At 40.2% G+C, this 21,360-nt stretch overlaps 1 protein-coding gene across 5 annotated transcripts in view; it reads left to right on the top strand.

Moving 5' to 3' along the window:
• The window catches only part of Cacnb4 (calcium voltage-gated channel auxiliary subunit beta 4), a 246,846-nt gene that overhangs the window by 98,622 nt on the left and 126,864 nt on the right, over nucleotides 1-21,360 (top strand). For 3 of the 5 annotated variants that reach the window (XM_047544607.1, XM_047544610.1, XM_047544609.1), the window contains exon 1: nucleotides 20,543-20,818. The exons of the other annotated variants lie outside the window; for them this stretch is intronic. In XM_047544607.1, the coding sequence (XP_047400563.1) occupies nucleotides 20,774-20,818 (45 nt within the window). In that variant the 5' untranslated portion in view covers nucleotides 20,543-20,773. Of the gene's footprint in view, nucleotides 1-20,542; nucleotides 20,819-21,360 lie in introns of those variants that run through there. 5 annotated transcript variants of the gene reach the window in all.

Raw genomic sequence — 21,360 nt, 5'->3', positions numbered from 1 at the left:
TAAATGACAAACAGACTTTAAGGAAGCATATTTGTTAGTGCTGTTTGACCTCCTAACAACCATAGCCTTGTGGTTTTTTTGCCACTGCCTGGGAGAATTTTCAAAGTACACTTTTACTTTTGCAACATAAAGGACCCAAGAACCCTCCTGGTGTGTGTCTGTGTGGAGAGTCACACTGGCGGTTATTTTGGCATTGATGCTGACCAACCTCTTGGCACTCGAGCTTGCCAATTCAGCGGGCCAGTGGTAATTTGGAATATGTCTTATAAACTTTGGAAAACATAAAGGCCAAAAGTTTCTGCAAATTTATCTAATTTCCTTGTTTGATCAGTCTGTAGGCCTCAAGTCTAAGTTTGTTTTCTATATTCACTTGGGCACAAAAATCATGGCAAGAATTTGCAAGGCTGGTAGGAATGAGGTGGCGGTGGGGGGGGGGGCGGCGCTAAAGGGAACCTGGCCTACCTGCTGTGCCTGCTAGTTGTGACACCTGGTTGCCACTTGCCCAAGGAGCCTATTGCAGCAGAGGGACCCTTTTCCAGATTAAAGGTAGTAAGATTTAAATTGCAGCATAAGGGTGTATGGCACATTCGACTGATTTTCTCTGAGTGTTTTCATCAGGATTATCCATTTCAAGTGGTCCCCAGCCTACGCCTCTTTGTACAGAGCTGTAGCACCTGGAATGAGCCTGTTTTCCTGATACCTTTCTTGGCCCTTCAGGCCACTTGTTTTCCTCCCCTGACCTACAGATTCCTCACTGCTGTGTTGTTTCTCCTCACTCTGCTCTGTTTGCCCTACGTACCTCTGGTCTGACTCAACTTTCATCTGCTACCATGAATATCATCTCTCCTGGGCCTCAAGCTCCTATTTCCTGTCCTTGAAAGTAGGTCTGGGCTTCCTGGGTCAAACATAAATGGGATCTACAAATTACTTTGTCTCCAAGAGTGCTTCTAGATATAGTTAGTGACCAAAAAAAAATGTGTTTCTGAACAAGAGGAAAGCTTGTGGATAAAGCCTTGATAGTAAGAAGATGTTAAAACACAGCTTACTATCTCTGACCCTGACCTTATTCAAGATGTTTTCTTGTCCTTTCTTTCCACACTTAACCAGAAACCGTGCCAGAGTCAAGAACCTTGTGAGTTCCACTCACTTTTAGCCCTGTCAGTGGGTGTGAGGAAAACAGTAATTACTGAATTTAGGAGCTGATGAAGGTGTCATTTTGACAGTACTGAGAACTGAAGTTTGCTGTTTGCTTTAGTTGCAAACCCATTTGCAATTTAGGAAGTGGAATATTTTGGAAGCTTCTTTAGAGATGTACCTTGACCTTGATTTTGGAGGAGTAAAAGTCAGTCAAAGGGTGTGAAATGCTCAGCTTACATTGGATAAGTGCTCATAGCATCAACTTTTCCTAGGGGTGACAGAATGGGTTCCAGTTGAAATAAAGTAAGAAGTGGGACAGTAGAGGGTTGCATCCTCTCCTGACACAGTGGCTTACAGTGACTTTGTCAGAAACTTAAATTTGCTCCCCTGTGAGCTGGTTTGCATGCATGTATGTCAAGAACTGTCATAATGATATGTGAAATAGCCATGCTCTTGATGGAAAAAGCTAGAAGTTTGTGTTGGTAAGTTAAAGCCCTCCAGAGCAGGAATTCGTTTAAGTTGTTCCTGCCAGTGGTGGTTGTATTTATTTTCCCTCTGTAGTTATGTACTAACAACCTCCCAAAGCTATAGTTGCCCTTACATTTCATTCTTAATTCTAGTAAGGCAAACTAATAATGCAGGGAGCAAATGTGTTCTGTTTATTAATTAAAATTCCCAGGAAATGGAATAAACTGAAGAGAAAAGTGCTTAAAAAAAAAAAAAAAAAAAAAAAAAGGTAAATGTAGCTTGCTGCACTGCCCATAGAGTCTTATACCCACAGCTACAGCTGGCACTTTTTGGGCCTCATGCCACATCTCCTTGGCTGACCTTGGTTTTCAGCTTCAGGTATAGTGGGCAATGCCTGTTCACACAGCCTATTTACCCTCTCTTTTTCACCTCGTGGTTCTCCCTTGAATCCTCAGGAGTCTAGAAATCCAAGCTTGTCCTCACATGCAGAGCAGTTGACTTCCTTTCCACCAACGGGTCTGAAGTGTTGGTGATGAAGTGACCTAGTCTGTTGTCCTTTAGAGGTGCAATTTTGCTCTTGCTCAGAAGTCCTCAGAGAGACTGAGCCCCTTTTACTGCAATGGTAAATTCATGGTGCATCCTTTATTGAAATTTTCTACTTTCCTGATTCATTCTCTTGTCTCTTCATTCTTGCATTGAGATCTCCTCCTAGATTTTGCTCTTGGGGAAGGTAAATTAAAATAACTACTACAGAAGGATGAAGAAAGCACTAGAAATATCTTGTTCATTATCTCCTTTAATCCATGTAGAGAAAGATGATTTTATCAGATTTTGTAAAAATTTGCAAACCAAAAAAAAAGGAAAGAGGAAGAAAAGGTGTGTGTGTTTGTTATGGTCATGTAGAAGAAAAAAAGGAAAAAAAAAAGACTTTCAGAATGACTGCATTCAGATGGCAAGAAGCACATTCTTCACATCCCATTTTCAGTTATTGACATGTCATTTGGCACATTTTTTCAGAATTTAGAACCCAGTGGCTCCTCCCAGTTCAGAACCACATGTATGAAATTGTAAAAGGAGACAGTGGAAAGTCATCTGGTCAACCCTCTGTCTTAAGTCCAAGTGAGAGTGAAACCAAACCTTCTAGTTGTCTTCTAAGGAAGCAACTTAAAGACAGGCCATAGTGGACTTAACAGAACCGTGCAGACTAGCTTCTGCAAACACTGTCTCCCCAAGCTGGGCTCCATTCAATCTGGATTTTTGGTTTTAATTGTTATTGATTAATAAGAGCTAAATTGGATCTCCAAAATGGAACTACCAAATTCAGAGTCCTAAAGCTAATCTGGAGCTAAACTCTGAGTTAGAAGGTAATAAGCTACTCAACTCTAGTGTTCAGGGCCCAAGCTCTCTTTCTAAAAAGACTTAGTAACTGTTAATTTGGCAGTTGTGTATTAGAGGTAATGTGAGTCTCATCTCAAGTAGGCTCCTGTTAGATATTTTCTGATATAACCAAAGGTTTAAAGCTAAGTAGGACTACACATGCATTTTTTTAAAAAAGGTTAGTAAAATTTGTATTACATATGTTGTGCATTGCAAATTTATTCCCATGACTATCATTTTATACAGATACACAAATCACCCATATCCAACATTTTAAAATGACATTTTTAGTAGGCATTAGCAGGATTTTAAATGGACATATATGCTATTTTATTAAATTAATTTTAAGTTCTAGTTCTCACTTTCCTTGTTCTGTGTCTCACAGACAGTGATCTCTTTGTGACATAGTTAACTAACTGCTTCCTTGTCCTGTTTGTTTGTTTAGTTGAAATTGTGACTTCTGGTCAGGATCAGTGTTGTGTCCATAGTGTTAAGATAGAACCAGAGAGTAAAAGGGATCAGAATGTATTTCGTGTGAATTATTTTGCCAATAACCAGGTTAATTCCAAAACTTGCAGAACTCTTCCATGTGTTAATGATGTTTAGGGCACTTTCTATATAGCAGACATTGTAGTATTTGTCAGGGATTCAGTGATTCAGCGTTATCCTGTCTCTGTTCCTCCTGAAGCTCATGCTCGTTCCTACATGAGGAGGGGGCAGCATGTTCAATGCTGTGGTGCAGTGGTCCCTGACCTGGGATACCCCACAGCAGGGACATGCAATCTCTGACTGGGAAGGAGTGTGCCTTCAGCAAGACTTCCAAGTGAAGAAATGTGCATAACCTTTGAATGACCAAGAGTAGAAAATTAAGAGTGTGGAATGAGTTAACAAAACAATTTTTTTTTGAGGAAGAAGGTTCATTGTGCTCAGAAACCTGAGACACAAGTATAAAAACTCCAGGAGTTACACTATGATGTAACTGGACAAAAGGCATAAGGAACCATGGCAAGTGGTTAAACTGGTCACACCAGAAAGTGGCTTGTGCTCTATCCCTGAAAGAATTCACATTTCATCCCAAAAGAAAGGGCAGCATGGATGTTATTTCAGCAGAGTCCTAAGATTAGATTTTTCAGAATATTTTGACTTTTCGATAGAAGGTATGTGGGACACAGATGTAGGCACAGGTGGAGTCAGGATGACCTGTAGGGAGGCTGTTGCAATTAGGTGGTGGTGGGGATTAGGAGAGACTAAACTGAAGGGATTGAAGAAGAGGAAGTGTTCAGAATGTTAGGGGAAATAATAAGAGAACATGCAATTCAATGGTGAGGGAGATGGGAGAAGTGAAGAATCATTCCCACATTTCTAAATCAGACATCTGGGTGGATAGTGCTATTCTTTTTTATATACAAGGACTTAATTTTGAAGGAGGTGGAGCTGTGTTCATTGTTGGATATGCTGAGTCTAATATATTTGGGTTATGGGGCATCTAAGGAGAAATGCCTAGTAGGCAGTTGGATATGTGGTCTAGAACTCCAGACCTATATTTAACTGGACATATTTATTTATGAATCATCAGAAGATGGAAGATGGAACTCTGGAACATTTGAGAGATTCCCAGAGGTTGAAGAACTCACAGGAAATTGAGAAAGAATGATCTGAAATGTAGAAGGAAAACCAAGGAAGGCCATGGTACAGGTACCAGGAACAGGGGAGATTCTAGAGGTCAACAGCATCAGGGACCATGTAAGACTCTGTGAGATAAAGTGACCTTGGTTGTTGGTGACATTGGCAAAAACAATTTGAGTCATAGATGGGGATAAAGACTAGATTATAGGGAATTGTGTATATGAAATAGAGACAGGAAATTCAGATATACTCTCTGGATGTTGGCTATGAAGGACAGGTAGAAATAGGTTGATAGCTGAAAAAGGCAAGGCCATGGAAGGGATACACTTTGAAGTACATGGGACTTCAGCATTTTTATGTGTTAAGGGTTATGGCCAGAAGACTGGTATGGGTTGAAATTACAGTCAAGGGAGCATATGGAAGTAGGTTCATATCAAGGCCAGAGAAATTGGGATTTTAAACTCAGGTGAAAGATCAACTTAGAAGGAACAGGAGCACCTCTGATCAAAATGGAATGGAAGGAGGTCTAATTTGGGGAGTAGAACTAGAAATTCACAGAATATTGATTTTTGTGTAGAGGGTGAGATTATTTGTTAATGGCAAAAGAGAAATGAAGTAAGAGTTGTGAGATTTATGGAGATATGTATGGACTGAGGAAGAAACCAATAATAGATATAAAAGGCATGCTAGAAATTTTTTATGGGCCAAATGTTTGTATCTCTCTGAAAATTTTAAATGTTGAAGTCTTTATGCTCAGTGTGTTGGTATTTGGAGCTGGAATTTTTGAGAGGTAATTAGGTCATTAGGATGGGGCCCTCATGAAAGCATTAGTGCCCTATAGGAAGAGGAAGATAAACCAGAACTTCCTCACCACACCTTGTGAAGACACAGTAAAAAGGTGCTCTTTTGCAAACTAGGAAGGGAGCCTTCAGCAAATAAACTAGTGCCTTGACCTTGCTCTTCGAATCTCTAGAACTGAGAGAAACCTTTGTTTCTCAAACCCTCCAGTCTATGATATTAGTTTCCATGCTGACTAAAGCAGTAATATTGAGAGATCAAGGAGGCCTGAGATTATAAGCCTGCTAAGTGTGAGGAGTTTTTTTTTTGTTGTTGTTGTTGTTATTGGAGATTGAACCCAAGGGTTCTATCACTGCTAGCCCTTATTTTTTATTTTGAGACAGGGTCTCACTAAGTTGCTGAGGCTGATCTTGTATTTGAGATCCTCCTGCCTTTGCCTCCTAAGTAGCTGAGGTTATAGATGTGTACCACTGTGCCAGGCTATTTTTGAGATTAAAAAAAAGAAAAATCAGTGTATTACCCACCCAAGTATAGCATGGAGTAGGTTTTTAAGTTCCACCAGATTGTAGGTGAAGAGAACATAGAAAAGGCTGATGTATTGGGTAAAATTGAAGGCAGTTAGGGCCTAAGAGCTTCATGGGGCAAGAGCAATTGAATATGAGTAATTGAGAGGAAATTCAGAGGGATAAATAGAGGAAGTTGAGTCCTTCATGAGAAGCCTGGTTTGTCTAGTCCTTTGCTGCTGCTATTCTCTTGCACTACTTTTTTTGGCGGCGGGGGGGAAGACATTAATTTTTAGCTGATCACCTGTAACAATTTCCCACTAAAATTTAACTTACTCTGATTTTTAGATTATTTTAACAGTGTATCCTCATCTTCAGATCTTTAAAATAAAGGTCGCATTTCAGTTGGTATTAAGTTATTTGGTAATAAAAGGAACATGTAAAAATGACTATGAAATCGAATTTTCAAATTAGGATCTAGTCTCTAATGAATGTATTTGAAGGGATGTTTTAGGCAAATTTATACAGATGCATAAATTTGCAAGAATGAACACCAGAATATGATACATAGTGACTGAGATATTGTCATTAGGAATGGAATCTGCATTTAAATTGGTGGGTCTCATCGAAACTGTGATTCACTCTCCTTGTGCATAGGTACTAAGTTATCTGAGTAGCAGCATTTGTAATGGCACTAAATTTAGAAAAATAAAAGAAAATGAAGAGGAGAGAAAGTGCTGGCGAGGTGATTTACAGTGACACACAGCTAATGCTGAGGTGTGAACGTGTGACCTTGTGATTATGCTTTTGAATATGTGTCCTGGTTTGCTAATTCCAGACACCAAGCTGGGTGCACTTGTTAATGCATTTTTCTTCTGTTTAGCTGAAAACATCAACAAAGTCCTCTTCTTTTGGATGCATCATCACAGCTTTTTGTGCTAAGCAACATCTAAGCTTTTCTGTCCTGAGGCTTTTTTCAGGACGATGTCCATGGTAGAAACAATCCAAAGTCAGGCAAAATAGCCCCCTGGAGAGAGATGAACAGAATGAAACAGAATGTTCACTTTGCTTCTCTGAACTCAGCCAAGCCTAGAGATTGAAGCACCCCCTGAGCTGCAGTAGTATATCATAAAGAATATTCGACACCATAGAGAGATTTAATTTTTGAAGTTTGAATAGCCTATCCATCATTACCAATTAATTTGTACCAAGAGTGTAAGCTGGTTGGCATGGTAATGCTGGTACATGGTGGAAGTTATCTTCAGAGCAGATAAAATATTTCATTTGGATTTATATTTTACCTAATTTGAAAATTTGTCCTTCTCTTGTTGGAAAATAAGACCAAGTTTTCCACTAGTAGATTTGTCAAAAATATCAATTTACTTGTTCATCTTATCCAAAAACTACTGTGAGTTCTGGTTGTCAGCACTTAACTTCATGTTATTCTTCCAAATATTCTTCCAGAATGGTCTCTGTGGTGGTAGGTGACAGCCACTTTCAGCAGCTGAGAGGAAAAGGAGCAATCTCTGAAATAAGTCTTGCAGAGCTTCTCATGTTTATTATTTATAGTAGTTCAGTTTCCACCTCCAGTAAGGGACTAGTCTAAAGGGGGCCTCCAGGTCCCAGCAATGCTAGCAGTTCTTATGCTGGTAGATTCCATCAAATCAGGATTATGCCAGAGTTGACATGCAGAGAACTTTTCTTTCTAACATCCAGTCTTCCCCACCTCTGCTCCTACATACGTTTTTTCCCATTAGAGTGTTAGGTCACAAAGCTCACAAAGTGAGTTGAGGTACTTCCTAAGCCCTGGTAATTTCAAATTGATGAGTATATTAAATATGATACCAGTATTAGTACCCACAGACCATTTCAATGTGGTGCTTAACCATGGGCAAGGAGAAGAACTGGCAGTTTGGAGTTAGGAGTGGTATTGAGGGTGGGTTGAAAGGTTTGCTGGGGTTTCCTATATCACCATAAGCCAATAAATAACATGAACACTTATTCCCCATCCATTGAATGCAGGCAGAGGCTCTCCTTAAGTTGGGAAAAGTGATGATTTGGAAATTCAGACTAGTCTCATCCTATCCACTGTGTAAACATTTCTGCCGAGTGTTGGATATATAAATAAAAGCTATAACAGTGTTTAGATTACTTCCTTTTCAAATAAAACAACAAACAAAACAAGATTATTCTTAGACTAACAGCTATGAGCAATGTTATGTCACCCTATAAAAGTAGATTTCACAGGGTGAATAAGTTTTGTGGGTGTCAGGTCAGAACTGTAGAACAAATGATAGTTTAGGGAATAATTCTCTTCTTCATATGCCTGAGAAACTGCACGCGTAGCTCATTCAACAATGAATGTGGCATCAAACTATTGTAGTCTTAGCCTAGTGACGTTCTTATTCAGTTGCCTTAATAGAATGCCTGGAATTTTTAGAAAATATGGATTATAGAGCCTCTACTGTGTTTGAGTTTCTGGAGTGTGATGATTCTGGTCTCCTGCCATGTTTGGGAGCCATTGCCTTAGATGCCATTTCCATGAGACTTTTGAGAAAGTGGGTGAAGATAAGAACATGATAGTATCTGTAGAAATTTCTCACTCAGATGTGTAGAAATCCCTCACTCAGAGACAGTAAGTGAGCCATGCTTGAGAATAAATGTTAGATATATTCACATGTTTGTTCCCTAGCAAAAAATAAAAATTAAAATAGCAGTGAGATGCAACTTACTGAATATCATATTAATACATTAAAATATCAGACCCTAGGTTCTCACTCATCCCATTGCTGGTGATAGGGTTAAGGGAGAGCACTTCACATCAAGCTAATATGTACAATTTTTCTATATGGCACTTGGCAGTCTGATCAAGAGGTTTAAAAATGTTCATGCACTTTGGACTAAAATGTCTGGGAATATAGCCCAGGAAAATAATCTGAATTTCAGACTAATACAATTCCAACATTATTTATATTAGCAAAATAATAAGAATTGCATAAAGATACTTATGATGCAATATTATGTAATTGCAATAAGCTGTGTTTTTAGGGAGTTTTTAGTAATGTGAGGAAATGCTATTGTTATTGCTAAGAGAATGCAAAAGTTTACATCAAGTATGTTCTAAATGTAAAATAAAATGCAAACAGATGGAAAAATAACAATAATCATTAATAATAATCATATTTTAGTTATAAGACTACACATTTTTATTCTTGTCTTTGTACTTTTCTGAATATCCCAAGTTTTCTACAACATCACTTTTTAAAAAGCATTTACTTTTATTTACTTTTAATATAATTTTATTTACTTTTATAATCAGAAAAAGAAACATTCATTGGAAACGTGTGAAAGGCAAAAATTTAGTGGAAGAATTAGCTATGGAAGACCTCATTATAGAAAGTTGATCTGTGAAGAAAAGATTGGGACGGGAGATTTTTCAGAGGCCAGAAAAATGCTTAAGTTGCTTTGAAGCATAAAAAGCAGCAGGAGCTTAGATCATAATCACATGTTTGGGGGAAAGTGTATTGACTGGATAAAACATGAATAACGTGAGAAATATGTTGTAGAAGTGCGGGAGGCAGGCAGATGCAGGACGCATATACTGAAAATATATTTTCTTTTCTTTTATGGCTTCAGAATTGTTGGAAGCTTTCCCGTGATTTCTCACTCTTCAGGTCTTGCTGATTATTTTATGTTCATCAATGAGATGGTTAAATGAAGTGAACACACCACCAAAGCTGAATGTGAAAGGAAACGGATGACTCAGCTGGTTATGAAATTACTTTGGTCATCCCATTTCCTTCTGGGCCTTTTATTCTTCTACCCAATTTTTTTGTAGCTGCTTTGCTTGGATAAGGATGGTATCATGATTTCCAAAGTTGCTGTGTTGGTTAACATCTTACTAGTCTAGTAGGTGTCTTTTTCAAAAGTGAACCTGTATTAGTTGAGGCCCATCGATCATCTGCCTGTCATTGTCTTTCAGTTCAAGACTTTAGTAGAAAGCTTTAGAGGTATCCGGATGAGAAATGTTCATAATTTCTCATTAAGTTAGGTCACTCGAACATTCACTTCTAATAGTCCTTTTCCTAATGCCTGCTGATAGTATTCTGAGAGTCATAACAATGTGTTTATGAGCTTCTCTATGCTTTCTGGAATGCACCGTTAGTGTCTGTTAGTTTCTCTTTACATTGCATGTTGACATTTCCAAATCATGTGAATGGCTCCCCCGTGTGCATGTGATCTGTAGGCTTAAATGGGTGGTGAGCGGAGCCCACGAAATGCAGGAGCATTATGATTTGACAGCACTTCTGCTCTGACTCGTTATTACTTTACTGTCTCATAATGTTGAATATTTATTTAAAGCAAATTTGATGTTGAAAGAGGAACTTAGAGGAACTGTTAGAAATAATTTGCTTAAACTACTGTTTTTGAAAATTGTGATACTGTTGTTGTTCCCAGTTTAAAAGAAAATGGGTTTCTGAGGTACACAAGACCAGAGGGTCAAGTAGTATTTGCAGCTTACTTCCCACACAGTTCAGAAATTCATGAGTTTGGGGTGCTGCAAGGCACACAACAGCTAAATATTTATTTGGATATGGTTATTTAAAAAAATTCTTTAGTCCATCTTTCTTAAGAATGTGAGAATTCATTTTCTGTTATTAAGAAAAATGCATTGCCAAACAACTTTGCAAAGCCCTGTGCGTGTGCGTGTGTGTGTGTGTGTTTGTGTTTCAAAAGCTTATAGTTTTTTTATGCTTTTGGATTTCTGAAACACACCTACAAAAAAATAAAAATCATTGATTATGTTTTGCATTTTCCTCTCTTTTGTACAAATACAACTACCCATTATTTGTCTCCAGATTTATACTATTTTCTATGGAGATGATTGTTATTTTCCTTGAATATTTGATGTAAGAATCACTTTTGAGAACTGGAGTTTAGATCAAGTAATTCAGTTTGTTTCCATTTGTGCCTTTTGAAGAAAGACTTTAGGTTAGTGCTCCAACCAATTTTCTATCTAGTACTGCAAAGGAAATGATGAAAGAGACTTGGATCTAAGAGAAATGATATTGAAAATCCAAATCTCCATGAGAAATCCTTATGAGCTTTGCTAAAAGGTGGTGAATATTTTGCTTTCCTCCTTAAATTCAAAACCTCAATTGGGATTTGAAAAAGCAGTGTAAAGTAGCAGTGTGTGTGTGTGTGTGTGTGTGTGTGTGTGTGTGTAGCTTGCAAACCTTTTCTCCATCCCTCCCCCAGTCTTTAGTTTAAGAAAATGATAGACTAAATATGTCCATAGCAATGTGTTGTTTTCAGTGAGGATGGAGGGTGAGTTTGGGATTTATTGACCACTGTCTTGGACTCGACAACATTTTGTGAAAGAAGAAGTACAAGAAATGATATAACCTACTGAGGTGCCCTTTTCTGAATCCAGTTCTTGCCTTCTGGACATATTTCTCTTGTCTTTGTTCCTGTTCTAATGACCTCTATATTTTGGTTACTTTGGCAGTTGGTATTAGTTAGGCTGGACTGCTTCAACGAAAGATCCCCAAATAAATTTAATAAAAGGGAAATGTCTTTCTCTTATCACCTAATAATGCAGAGCTTTCTTTATCCTTTATGTTTATCCTCAGTGAAAGGTCCTCATCATATGATGGAAGCTAGTGCATTTGTACCATGCCTAAAGGAAAATGGGGAAGAAAATATGTAGTGGGCAGGCAGTGTCCTTTTAAGGATGGTAAGGGTAATTAGAACACAATACTTTCACTATTGTTCGGCTGCCAAGAATGTCACATTTAGTGGTAGGAGATACTGTGAAGTGTAGTTTCTTGTTGAAGAGTCATATGCCTCGCTAATACTGGAGATCGAACTAGGTTTATTGTTAAGTGGAAGAAAGGGAGAAGGGGTACTAGGGCTTTTAGTCCTCTTTGCCACATAGAATACAGGAGAAGTCAAGGCTCTGAAAGTATGCACCAAAACCACCGTTCTCTACTGACCTCACAGGGTTCCACTTTCAGGAAGAATTTAGAATGAGTGTTGCTACTCTAAGCTCGGGATTTTTGAGTTTGCAATTTTTGTTTCCTTGTTGGGACACAGGGTCCCCTTAATGCTCTCTTCTGTTGTGGAAGTTATCTGTGTCATACTAGATTACTTGGCTTTTTGAACTTCTACTATTTTCCAGTTATTGCAATAGGCACTGGGTAGAGAAGCATATATTAACAAGATGAGTCAGACTTAGTTGCTGTCTTTGAGGGTTGTGTTGAAATGACATTCTTTTCCAAAGGGAGATAGGTATTCTTCCAAAATTAAGTCTGAGTGGGAAAATATCCCAGTCCCTAATACTACCATCAACCCATCCCCTGCCAATGTCTCCCCTGCCCATAGGTTCTACCCAAGAAGAGCCCCTACGACAGGAGTCCAGCTCAGACCAGAGTTGCTCCTTTCCAATTTGTGATTTGTTTTCTTGTTTTCTAAGTCCTCAGCAGCTCTAAAATTGACCTTACAGATCCCCCGCTTATTCCCTTTTCTGTTGACTTACTGTAAGGTCTCAAACATCTTCTAAGTGAGGCTGCCTGGATTATGGAGGAGGAAAGAACATCAGAGCTCAAATGTATCTACTCATATTTGTTGTTCAGTTCTTGGCAACTGGTATTTATTGAGGCTCTTCTATGGATGAAGCATGTGGAATAGAAAGTGGAGTAAGATGTGGTTCTTGCTTTCGAGTTGTTTACCTCGTTGTGAGAGAACCAGATCTGCTGTATGCATTACTCTGGAACGTGGTTAGCCCTGCAGAAGTGGTATAGGAGAACAGAGAGCTATGACTCGGTACAAGGACTACCTAATATCTGAGGGAAGGTCTTAAAGAAGGAATGAGACAACCAGATAGGAAAAGTCATGGGTAGGAGTGGCAGAGTAGAGGTAGTGGCCTTCCAAACAGAGGTGACAGTATGTGCCAAGTGTAGGACATGGAAGATCATGGGATCTTGTGTCTATCACCAAAACAAAACAACCAAAAATTTTTCCATTGACACCTTGTAAATTATGTTTTCTTTGAAACAAGGAGATTATAAAATAATATCTCCACCTCATACTTAGATTATTTAATTTGTAAGAATTTGAATCTGAACAGGATCCATATGTCCCAATCAGGACATGGAAACAATTTGGTGAAGACCCTCTAGGGATGCTCATGTTCTAGGTTTTCTTAGCTCTAAAATATACCCAAATTTTACTTTTTTGTTAGTCACTGCACTGTTTTGGCAGCCAAAGTGCAGACATAGCCAAGGAGTTCAAGGCCATCATGAATTATTGATGTATTTATGGAAAGCCATCCTTGTGCAAGGCACTTTGCCAGGCAGTGGGAATGTAATGGTGATAAAAAGCTACCTGGTCTCTCTTCCCATAGGACTCACATTCAAGTAACAGGCAGGAATCCATCAATCTCTAATGTGTGCTAGTGGGGTGCAGGGGGAAGCTAGGAATTTAGGCAAAGGGCTCAAAATGGACAAAGCCCAGTGGTAGATGACAGTGATGTGTCCAAGAAGGCCAGGTTGTCTGTAGAGGGGAGAGACAAGCAACTTGAGGGGTGAAAGAAGAGCAGGGTTGGGGCCCTGCAAGGATTTGGGTCTTTATCTTAAGAGCAATGGGGAGCCATTGAGAGATTTTGAATAGGAGTCAGCACATTTGACATCTGTTTAGTGGAGACACTGGGTACTCAATAAGCACTTCTGGATGCTCGTTTTTTAAAAAAATGTTTTAGTTGTAGTTGGACACAATACCTTTATTCATTTTTTTATGTGGTGCTAAGAATCGAACCCAGTGCCTCACACATGATAGGCAAGCACTCTACCATTGAACCACATTCCCAGTCCCTGGATACTTGTTATTAATGGTGTTATCAAATAAAAAAGAAAAACTTCCCTGAAAGGGAAAAATTTGAATTTCGATCTAAAGGTAGTAACAAAATAGAGAATTTCACAAATTGTATATTTAAAAACAAACAGGCGGACTGGGGAGATAGCTCAGTCGGTAGAGTGCTTGTCTTGTAAGCACAAGGCCCTGGGTTCGATCCCCAGTACCCAAAAAAAAAAAAAAACCCAAAACCAAAAACAAAAAAAACCAAACAGGGCTGAGGTTGTGGCTCAGTGGTAGAGTTCTTGCCTAGCATGAGTGAGGCACTGGGTTTGATTCTCAGCACCACATATAAATAAGTGAATAAAATAAAAGTCTAAAAATATGTATATTAAACAAACAAACGAAACCACTTACCCTTTACAGCAAACTTGGAATGGTGGAACTGAAGGAGTCCCACATTTGGGGGAGGTGATTTGCCCAATGCCAAGTAGTAAGTTGGCAGCTGATTCATTTCTGCCCTGTACTGTGAGTGGAGCTGTTCCCTTCCTTCCCCCTTTCCTGCCTCCCACTCCTGCTGAAGTTTTGCAGATAAAGGAATCAGATTACTCCCCAGCTCTCGAATGTGAGCGCTTTGGTGGCAACCATCTCCTTGGTTCAGTCCCTGTCTTCAGGATCCCCATTGTTGGTACCACGCCATCCTCTTGTCTGCTTCCAGCGGATGCAGCCATGTCTTGCTGGTCCCAGTATCCTCATCTCCACGGTGGTTTTGTGGAGCAGTCAGCGACTGACTGAGAGTTAATTGTTAAATTAGTATTGATGACATGAGCTAAACGATATGTGGGCAACAGGGAGGAGACCAGCTGGCCTCATCTCCTAGGTTTATTTTGAAAATAAAGTTGTGTAGCATTCACGAACACTGTGGCTTTTTGGAATGTTTTTGCCAAAAGATTGGCTTTCGTATTTTTTTTTTAAACAGAAATTTCAGAAACCAAGAGATTCTGAGTAACACATCGATCACAGGGTGGGATCTGTCATTTTCTGACAAGTTGAATAGGCCATGGGAATTTTTTTTTAACCATCCCTACACTCACTCCTTTATGAATTATGAAGTATTATTTTCTCCTGAAGCTATCGAGAATGGCAGGGAGGAGTGGAGTTAGTCCATATATTCATTCTTCCTCTGAGTGTCTCCAGGAATGTCTGTCTCTGCCTTTTTATCCCCGTCTCCCTGTTTCTCTCTGCCTTTCTCACTCATCTTGGTTCCTTGGTATAATCCATTAGTAGCGTTTGTCACAGAATTTTCCTGAGGATGGTTTTCTGGGCTGTGGTTTGTGACAGGATGGGGTAATTCAGGGGTGTGTAGTGGGGATGATGGAGGCCGGAGGTCAGGTGATTGCAGAGGCCAGTGTGAGACTCGATACACCAAAGCAAGAAGGAAAGATACAGAGAGTTGTGGGGCAGGTGTTGTCAGGAGGCAGAGGAGGTCTGACGGAGCATGCCAGCATTAGCATAAGGAGCAGTCGGCCTGGCCAGATGAAGCTGAGAGGCAGCCGGAAGGAGCTGGCATGAAGTTAAGTAGGGCAGCAGGAGGCAGGGTGCTGGTCTCAGCTCTGATGGCTGAGACAGAGGACCAGGCCTGCATCAGGGGCAAGTGCTGGGTATCCTGTCCCAGAGGCAAAGGGTATCAGGAGTTCAGGCCAGAACTGAGGAGGAGAACCTAATAAGAACCATCAGCCTGATGCTAATGGAGTGCTGAGTTTGTGTCAGATACCCTTTGGGCCATTTTTTGGTATCTAGACTTTTAATCTGCACAAGAATCTTGGTATAATCCTTATTCTGTAAACGAGGAAGTAGAGGCATAGAAAGGCAGAGTTGTTTGCTGAGAGTCACATGGCTCAGAAGCGGTCATGCCCTTCATCACCCTGCCCCACAGTGTTCCTGTTACATAGCACAGGGAGTACTATTTACATAGAACCAAGTGTGCATGGGCCCCTGGAACTGGGCATCATAGGCGGCCCTGACTCTGTATTACTTTCCTTAACAAACAAACAGACAGAACAGTTCTTCCATCCCGCTTCTTCTGTTAACTCATTAATTTTGGAATTGTTATTCTTGCCATGTTACAGATGAAACCCAGAGGGGCACAAAGACATGCCTAACTAGGTAGTGAGGTCTAAATTCAAACTCAGAGGACTATAGCAGAGAACTCATAGAAGCAGAATCTATTGTCTACAGGTTTCGTTTTGTTTTATTTTCATTCCCTTGTCTGCCAAGCTCTGTTGCCACCACCTGTCTGAGAGGTATCAGGGAGGAAGAATAATATTAACACTTGCAATGCCTCTCACATTTCTAGAGGCAAGGAGTAGTCCAGTACTTGCAGAGCAGAAGAGAAACAAATCATCTTGCACACTATGGTCCCTTAGTAAAATCTAAACAAAGAACAAAATAATTCCCAAGATTGAATTGATAAACAAATGCCTTGGGCTTGTGTTCTAGCCAACAAAAGTCTCGCCTTTGCAAATCCAAACATTGTTCCTTTGCCTCTTCCTTCCTTGACTTTCAGAGTTCTGCTATTTAATACATAACTACACTGGCTTAGAAGAATAAAAATCCAGAGAAATCTGGGTATAAAATTGGGTAGCAAAATTTCCTTTCATTTCTAAATATACACCTGTTGTCTCGATCTCTACGATTCACAGTGAATCATCTCATTCTTGGCTTTTCTGTTCCTCTTCTATTCCCTTTCCAAACAAATGGAAGAAAGAAATACTTGTCTTTCATATTTTGTGGTTGAGTCCACTGTGGTTTGCTGTACCACAGGGCTCAGCACAAGGTGAGGAAAAAGAACTTTTTATTTCTAAGTTTGAAGCCAACAATGACTAACTGAAAGCAGTGTTGCCTTGCAATACTAAACAAAGTTTCCTAATTTGTTAAAAGCCATGCCACTCCTCCATTGAACTGAGATCAGCTGAGATATTTGTCAAATTTCAAGGTCAATCTCCCTATAAGAATCGTGTGGGATTTATAGACAGACAGAATCATACAGGCAGTGGCTATTTTTTTGTTTCTTTCTTTTTTTTTTTTTGTACTGGAGACATTCCCCGGCCCATTTTTATGTGTTATTTAGAGACAGGGTCTTGCTAAGTTGCTTAGGGCCTTGCTAAGTTGCTGACACTGACTTTGAACTCAGGATCCTCCTGCCTCAGCCTCCGAGGCCACTGAGATTACAGGTGTGCCCACCGCGCCTGTCTAGGCAATGACTTTTCACAGGGTCTTTTGACTTTGAATTGTGGATTGTAATGAAAGATGACTTGAAAGGCAGTGGGTCAGAAACATAGTGAGAGAGTGACCTCAGAATTGGAGGCAGTCTCCTTGAGGTTATGCAGTTTTGGAGGCTACTCAATGATGACAGCTGAAAACACCAACATGAGATGAACCACAGGGTTTTTAGACTTGTTTGCATTTTAGTCAAGACCGGAGAAGATCAGGGGAGGGAGTGCTATTTCTTTCATTCTCTCCACTCAGCCAAACTGTTAAAGTCAAAAGCAAGAGTGTGCCAATTCCTTGGTTGCTTCTCATCTCTTGCTGCAGTGGAGTGTGATATTGTTGAAATTTGGTCCTTGAAACTTGAACCTACTGGAATTATTGGGCCCTTGCACCAAAAACTGGGGATTTGAGGTGATCTGAAATAGGAGGCTCCCGGGGACTTCTCAGTATTTCTTAGTTGTGTCTCAGTGCAGAGAATCTTGGGACAGAGGTGGCCAGTTCTAAGATCCTTCCAGAGTTTTGAGTTCACTTCTCTGGGAACTCCTCTGAGTTCCTTTGGGGAGGCTCAGAACTGTTACTCACTGGGGTTGCTCTGGAACTCTAGCATCAGCCTGATCGTTGGGTTAAAACCTTAAGGTGATCTCTATGTGTGATGCTCACTCTTTGTAGATCCAGACCCTAGGGACAGACTTCTCAATATGTTATTTAATTTTTAGCTGTCACCATGCATGACCAAATGACTTTTGATTGGACAGTTTTTAGAATGAAAGGAATGGGGAAGAACAGGGTTCCCTCTACCCCACCCAGGTGACCTTTCTGTAGTCCACCATATTCCTCCGGGGAATATGCCCTCCGTTCCTTCTTCCTTATCTTGAAAGCTACAGCAAGAAGGGAGTGGGGAAGGAACATTCGAGTTGTGTAGAACATATGCCTTTTTTGCATTCTTTTTTATATATTTTTTCCACTCTTGGAATTGGAATCCAGCGCCTCATGCATGCTAGACAAATCCTCTACCACTGAGCTGCCCTTTTCTGGGTCTGAAAAGGGCAGGATTAGGTGACTTCTCTGGTTTCCTAGTAGTGTTTCTAAGCCCAGCATTTTTCTGTTTTCCTGGGAAGTGGTCAGAGACAGACTGCTCCTGCCACGCATCTGTTTTTGTCCTTGAAGAGTTGGGTATAGGTTTGCAAGGAGTAACCTCAGCTACTATGCTTTATCTGGTAGCTCCCTGCTAGTATCCTACCCTGAATCAGATTCACTTTCTGTGTATATTAGCATATCCTAAGACAGGCTCCTTCTCTTTAAAAACTTCCTTTACACCCTCACATTAGCCAGGGAGCCCTCCAAGGCAGCCAAATGCTGGAGAGGAGTTAAGCCATGCACAGTTTTCCTAGCAGGTACAATTTTTCTCATCTTGGTGATTTATGAAGGCAAACTGCCTCTTTCTTCTCTCTTTAATTGATTCCCATTTAAAAATTATCAGGAAGTATCTATACTCTCAGTTGAAGTGGTAAAGTAAGGAAGTGATCTGGAGAATTTAAGGAGAATGAAAGGCCTTCTTGTCTCAGTTTTCTATAGATTCTGGCTAAAACTTTGTATGTCTATACTTAGAGAGTTAATTAAAATAATAGAATCTGATACATGAATTTGAGGTTACAAATCCTTTGACGCAGCCCTCTCTCTGGATGGGGGGAAGGGAAGCTGAGGTTTTACCTGGGCAGTGTTTTGTTCTAACACGCACAACTGTCAACAGGTAGCACCTGTTGATTGCCCTCACCTTCTTCTGCTGTCCTCCTTCTGTGCAAGCACAGCATCAAAGATGACATCCTGAATGAACTCTACCATTTTGGGATTCTGAAGCAGAGTTGATTTCCTCTGCCATCTTTTATATTTGAAAGTGACTCAGTATTGATACTGTTTTCAAGGTGTGCAAGTGTAATTGAAAGACGTTAGTGGGTCAGCACAGACCTGAAAGAATAGGCTTTCCTCAGCATTGGTAGGTCTTGTGTTGCTTTGTTTGTTTGATTATCTATTTTTATGTGGTGCTGAGGATTGAACCTATGCTAGGCAAGCACTCCACCACTCTGCCTCAACTGCAACCCCTCCTGTGTTGCTTTTTGTGATTCAGGTTTATTCCTCTAACGCTCACACTTTTTAGAGTTACTGGCTAGAAGGACAGGCCTCATTTCCTAGGTCCACAGCCAGCCAGTCTCTCCTGTGCTGAGTTCCCATGAACTGCAGCCAATGCCTTCAGCTGACAAAGCAGGGATGTCACTGACAAGTGTTTATGTTGCACTTTAAATTTTCAAAGTTCTTTGAGTTATTTCTCTTTTTTTTAATTTTAAATTTTTCTTTCAGTTATTTCTTACCATAGTTTTGCAGGTGAAGGAACTAAAGTCCATTGAGGTGGTGACTGTTCAGAGTCATCTGACTGTTTAGTGGAGAAACCCCTACTGGACTCAGAGGCTCTGAGTTTCTGGGTCATTTCTTACCCCAGTGATTCACACAGTTTCTTCCGATTATGTTCTTTGCCCCTCACCAGCTTCTTCTTCTTTTTTTTTTTTTTCCCCTCAAATTTAGCTGACTTCTTTTAGAGTGAGTTCTGGGACTGTCCAGTTTCGGAATTGCAGTATGTTATTGGTTGACCAGAAAGCTATAAGTATTTAGGGAAACTTTGTATCAGGTGACCCCCAATGTGGGACCTGGCCTTACTCAACCTGAGTTATGGTGTGGTAGGAGCAAGGGGTGGGAGTAAGACTTTTCTGCTAGAGTTGGGGAAAAAGATCAATGTTACTTTAGGGCTACTGAAGGTTTACATATGGGAAAGTGGATGAAGGATTTAAGCAAAAACTTTGGCTGTTATTTAAAGGTGGTTAAACAAATTAAAGAGACTTTCAACAATTTTGCATCTAAAAGTTTAGAGGTTTGGGGTTTCCTTTTAAAACTTTACTAGTTGTAACACAGAGGTAGTTTCTTGCCAGGGAGGCAGAGAGACTTCAGTGAGAATATTGAAAACTTTTACTATAGAAATTCCCACAAGAAATCTTGCCATCTGTTTACCCTATTCATTTTTCCTTCACTGTAGATTTTTAAAAAATTACATATGACCTTTTGCACTTTTGATATAAATCACATCTGTTAAATACAGATGTTGGTCAGAAATTATTATCTGTTCACCCGTCTTTACATAGTATTGTCAGAAAATAAAATCTCTCTCTTGCCCTCTGCCCTCCAATTGTGAATTTAATCAAGAAGATGAGCGGTTGTGTTTAGAGTATTCAGTAACCTGCCTTTCCAAACATTCCAAGCAGCCTTTTGGATATGGATAAGTTGTTTATCGTAGAACTAACAATACAGGCGAAACAGGAAGCAGCTCTTTGCTGGGTAGGATGCTCCGAGTCACCCTCCACTCTCCCAGGGAACGCTCTTCAGCTGACTGAAGCAGGGGAGCCGAGCCAATCAGAGGCCGCTTTCCTAGCTCAGTCACCAGTCTGTGGTTGAGGAAGGGTTTTGCTTTTTATGCTCTGTATTGGGAAGGCAGATAAAATGCCAGGTCTGGACTGCCTCTGGGGATAACTTCGCCCTGTGTGATGTGAATGAATAGCATCTTGCCTGGCAAATCCACAGGAATTGATAAGGCAGGAGCAGCTCTTCCAAACAGGCCTTTTCTCTTTTAGCTCTAGCTGTGGTTTCTGCAGCAATTTTGTTTTTGCCTTAAGAGAGGTGCTCAGGATTATCAGACCTCCATGTATGACAATTTGTACCTGCATGGAATTGAAGACTCGGAGGCTGTAAGTATTTCATAGATAGCTGATTCCCTCTCCCCTCCTCTTCCTCCTCCCACTCCCCCCCCCCCCATTTCTTAGGCAACGCAGGGAATATGGAGCTAAAAGCCAACATCATTCGGGTGCTTGCTGGCTGCTTTGTAAATGTTCTCTGTGTAGTTTGCAGTTAACTGAAATTATTTATTGTCAAGCATAAAGGAAATTAGAGTGATAGCAAAGGCATCTAAGAGTGTAGGCTGTACGTATTTCTGTTACCTGGTCCACATTTGATCTCGCAAGAGCTAACTGTTCCTCGTAGACTGCTTTAAACTATGCAGAAAGTGCCTGTGTTTTCCAATAGCAGGGTTCATAGAAAAGACTCATTCATTATATAATACACATTGTTTGTTGAGCTAGCATGAATGGAAGTTACTAAGCTGTAGCTGTATTATTATGTTCTTTCTGGCCAAACAAGCAGTGCAGATCTACTGCTTCTTTGTTAAGGAAATCAGATGCAAGGGTTTTAGTCACACAGCACCCTAGTGCAGAGGCAGTAGGCAGTGTTTCCA

This window comes from Sciurus carolinensis, chromosome 3 (assembly GCF_902686445.1).
Source record: "Sciurus carolinensis chromosome 3, mSciCar1.2, whole genome shotgun sequence".
In the NCBI taxonomy this organism is placed as follows: Eukaryota; Metazoa; Chordata; class Mammalia; order Rodentia; family Sciuridae; genus Sciurus; species Sciurus carolinensis.
Note: the sequence above shows the minus strand (reverse complement) of the source record. Positions and strands in the feature narration are given on the sequence as shown.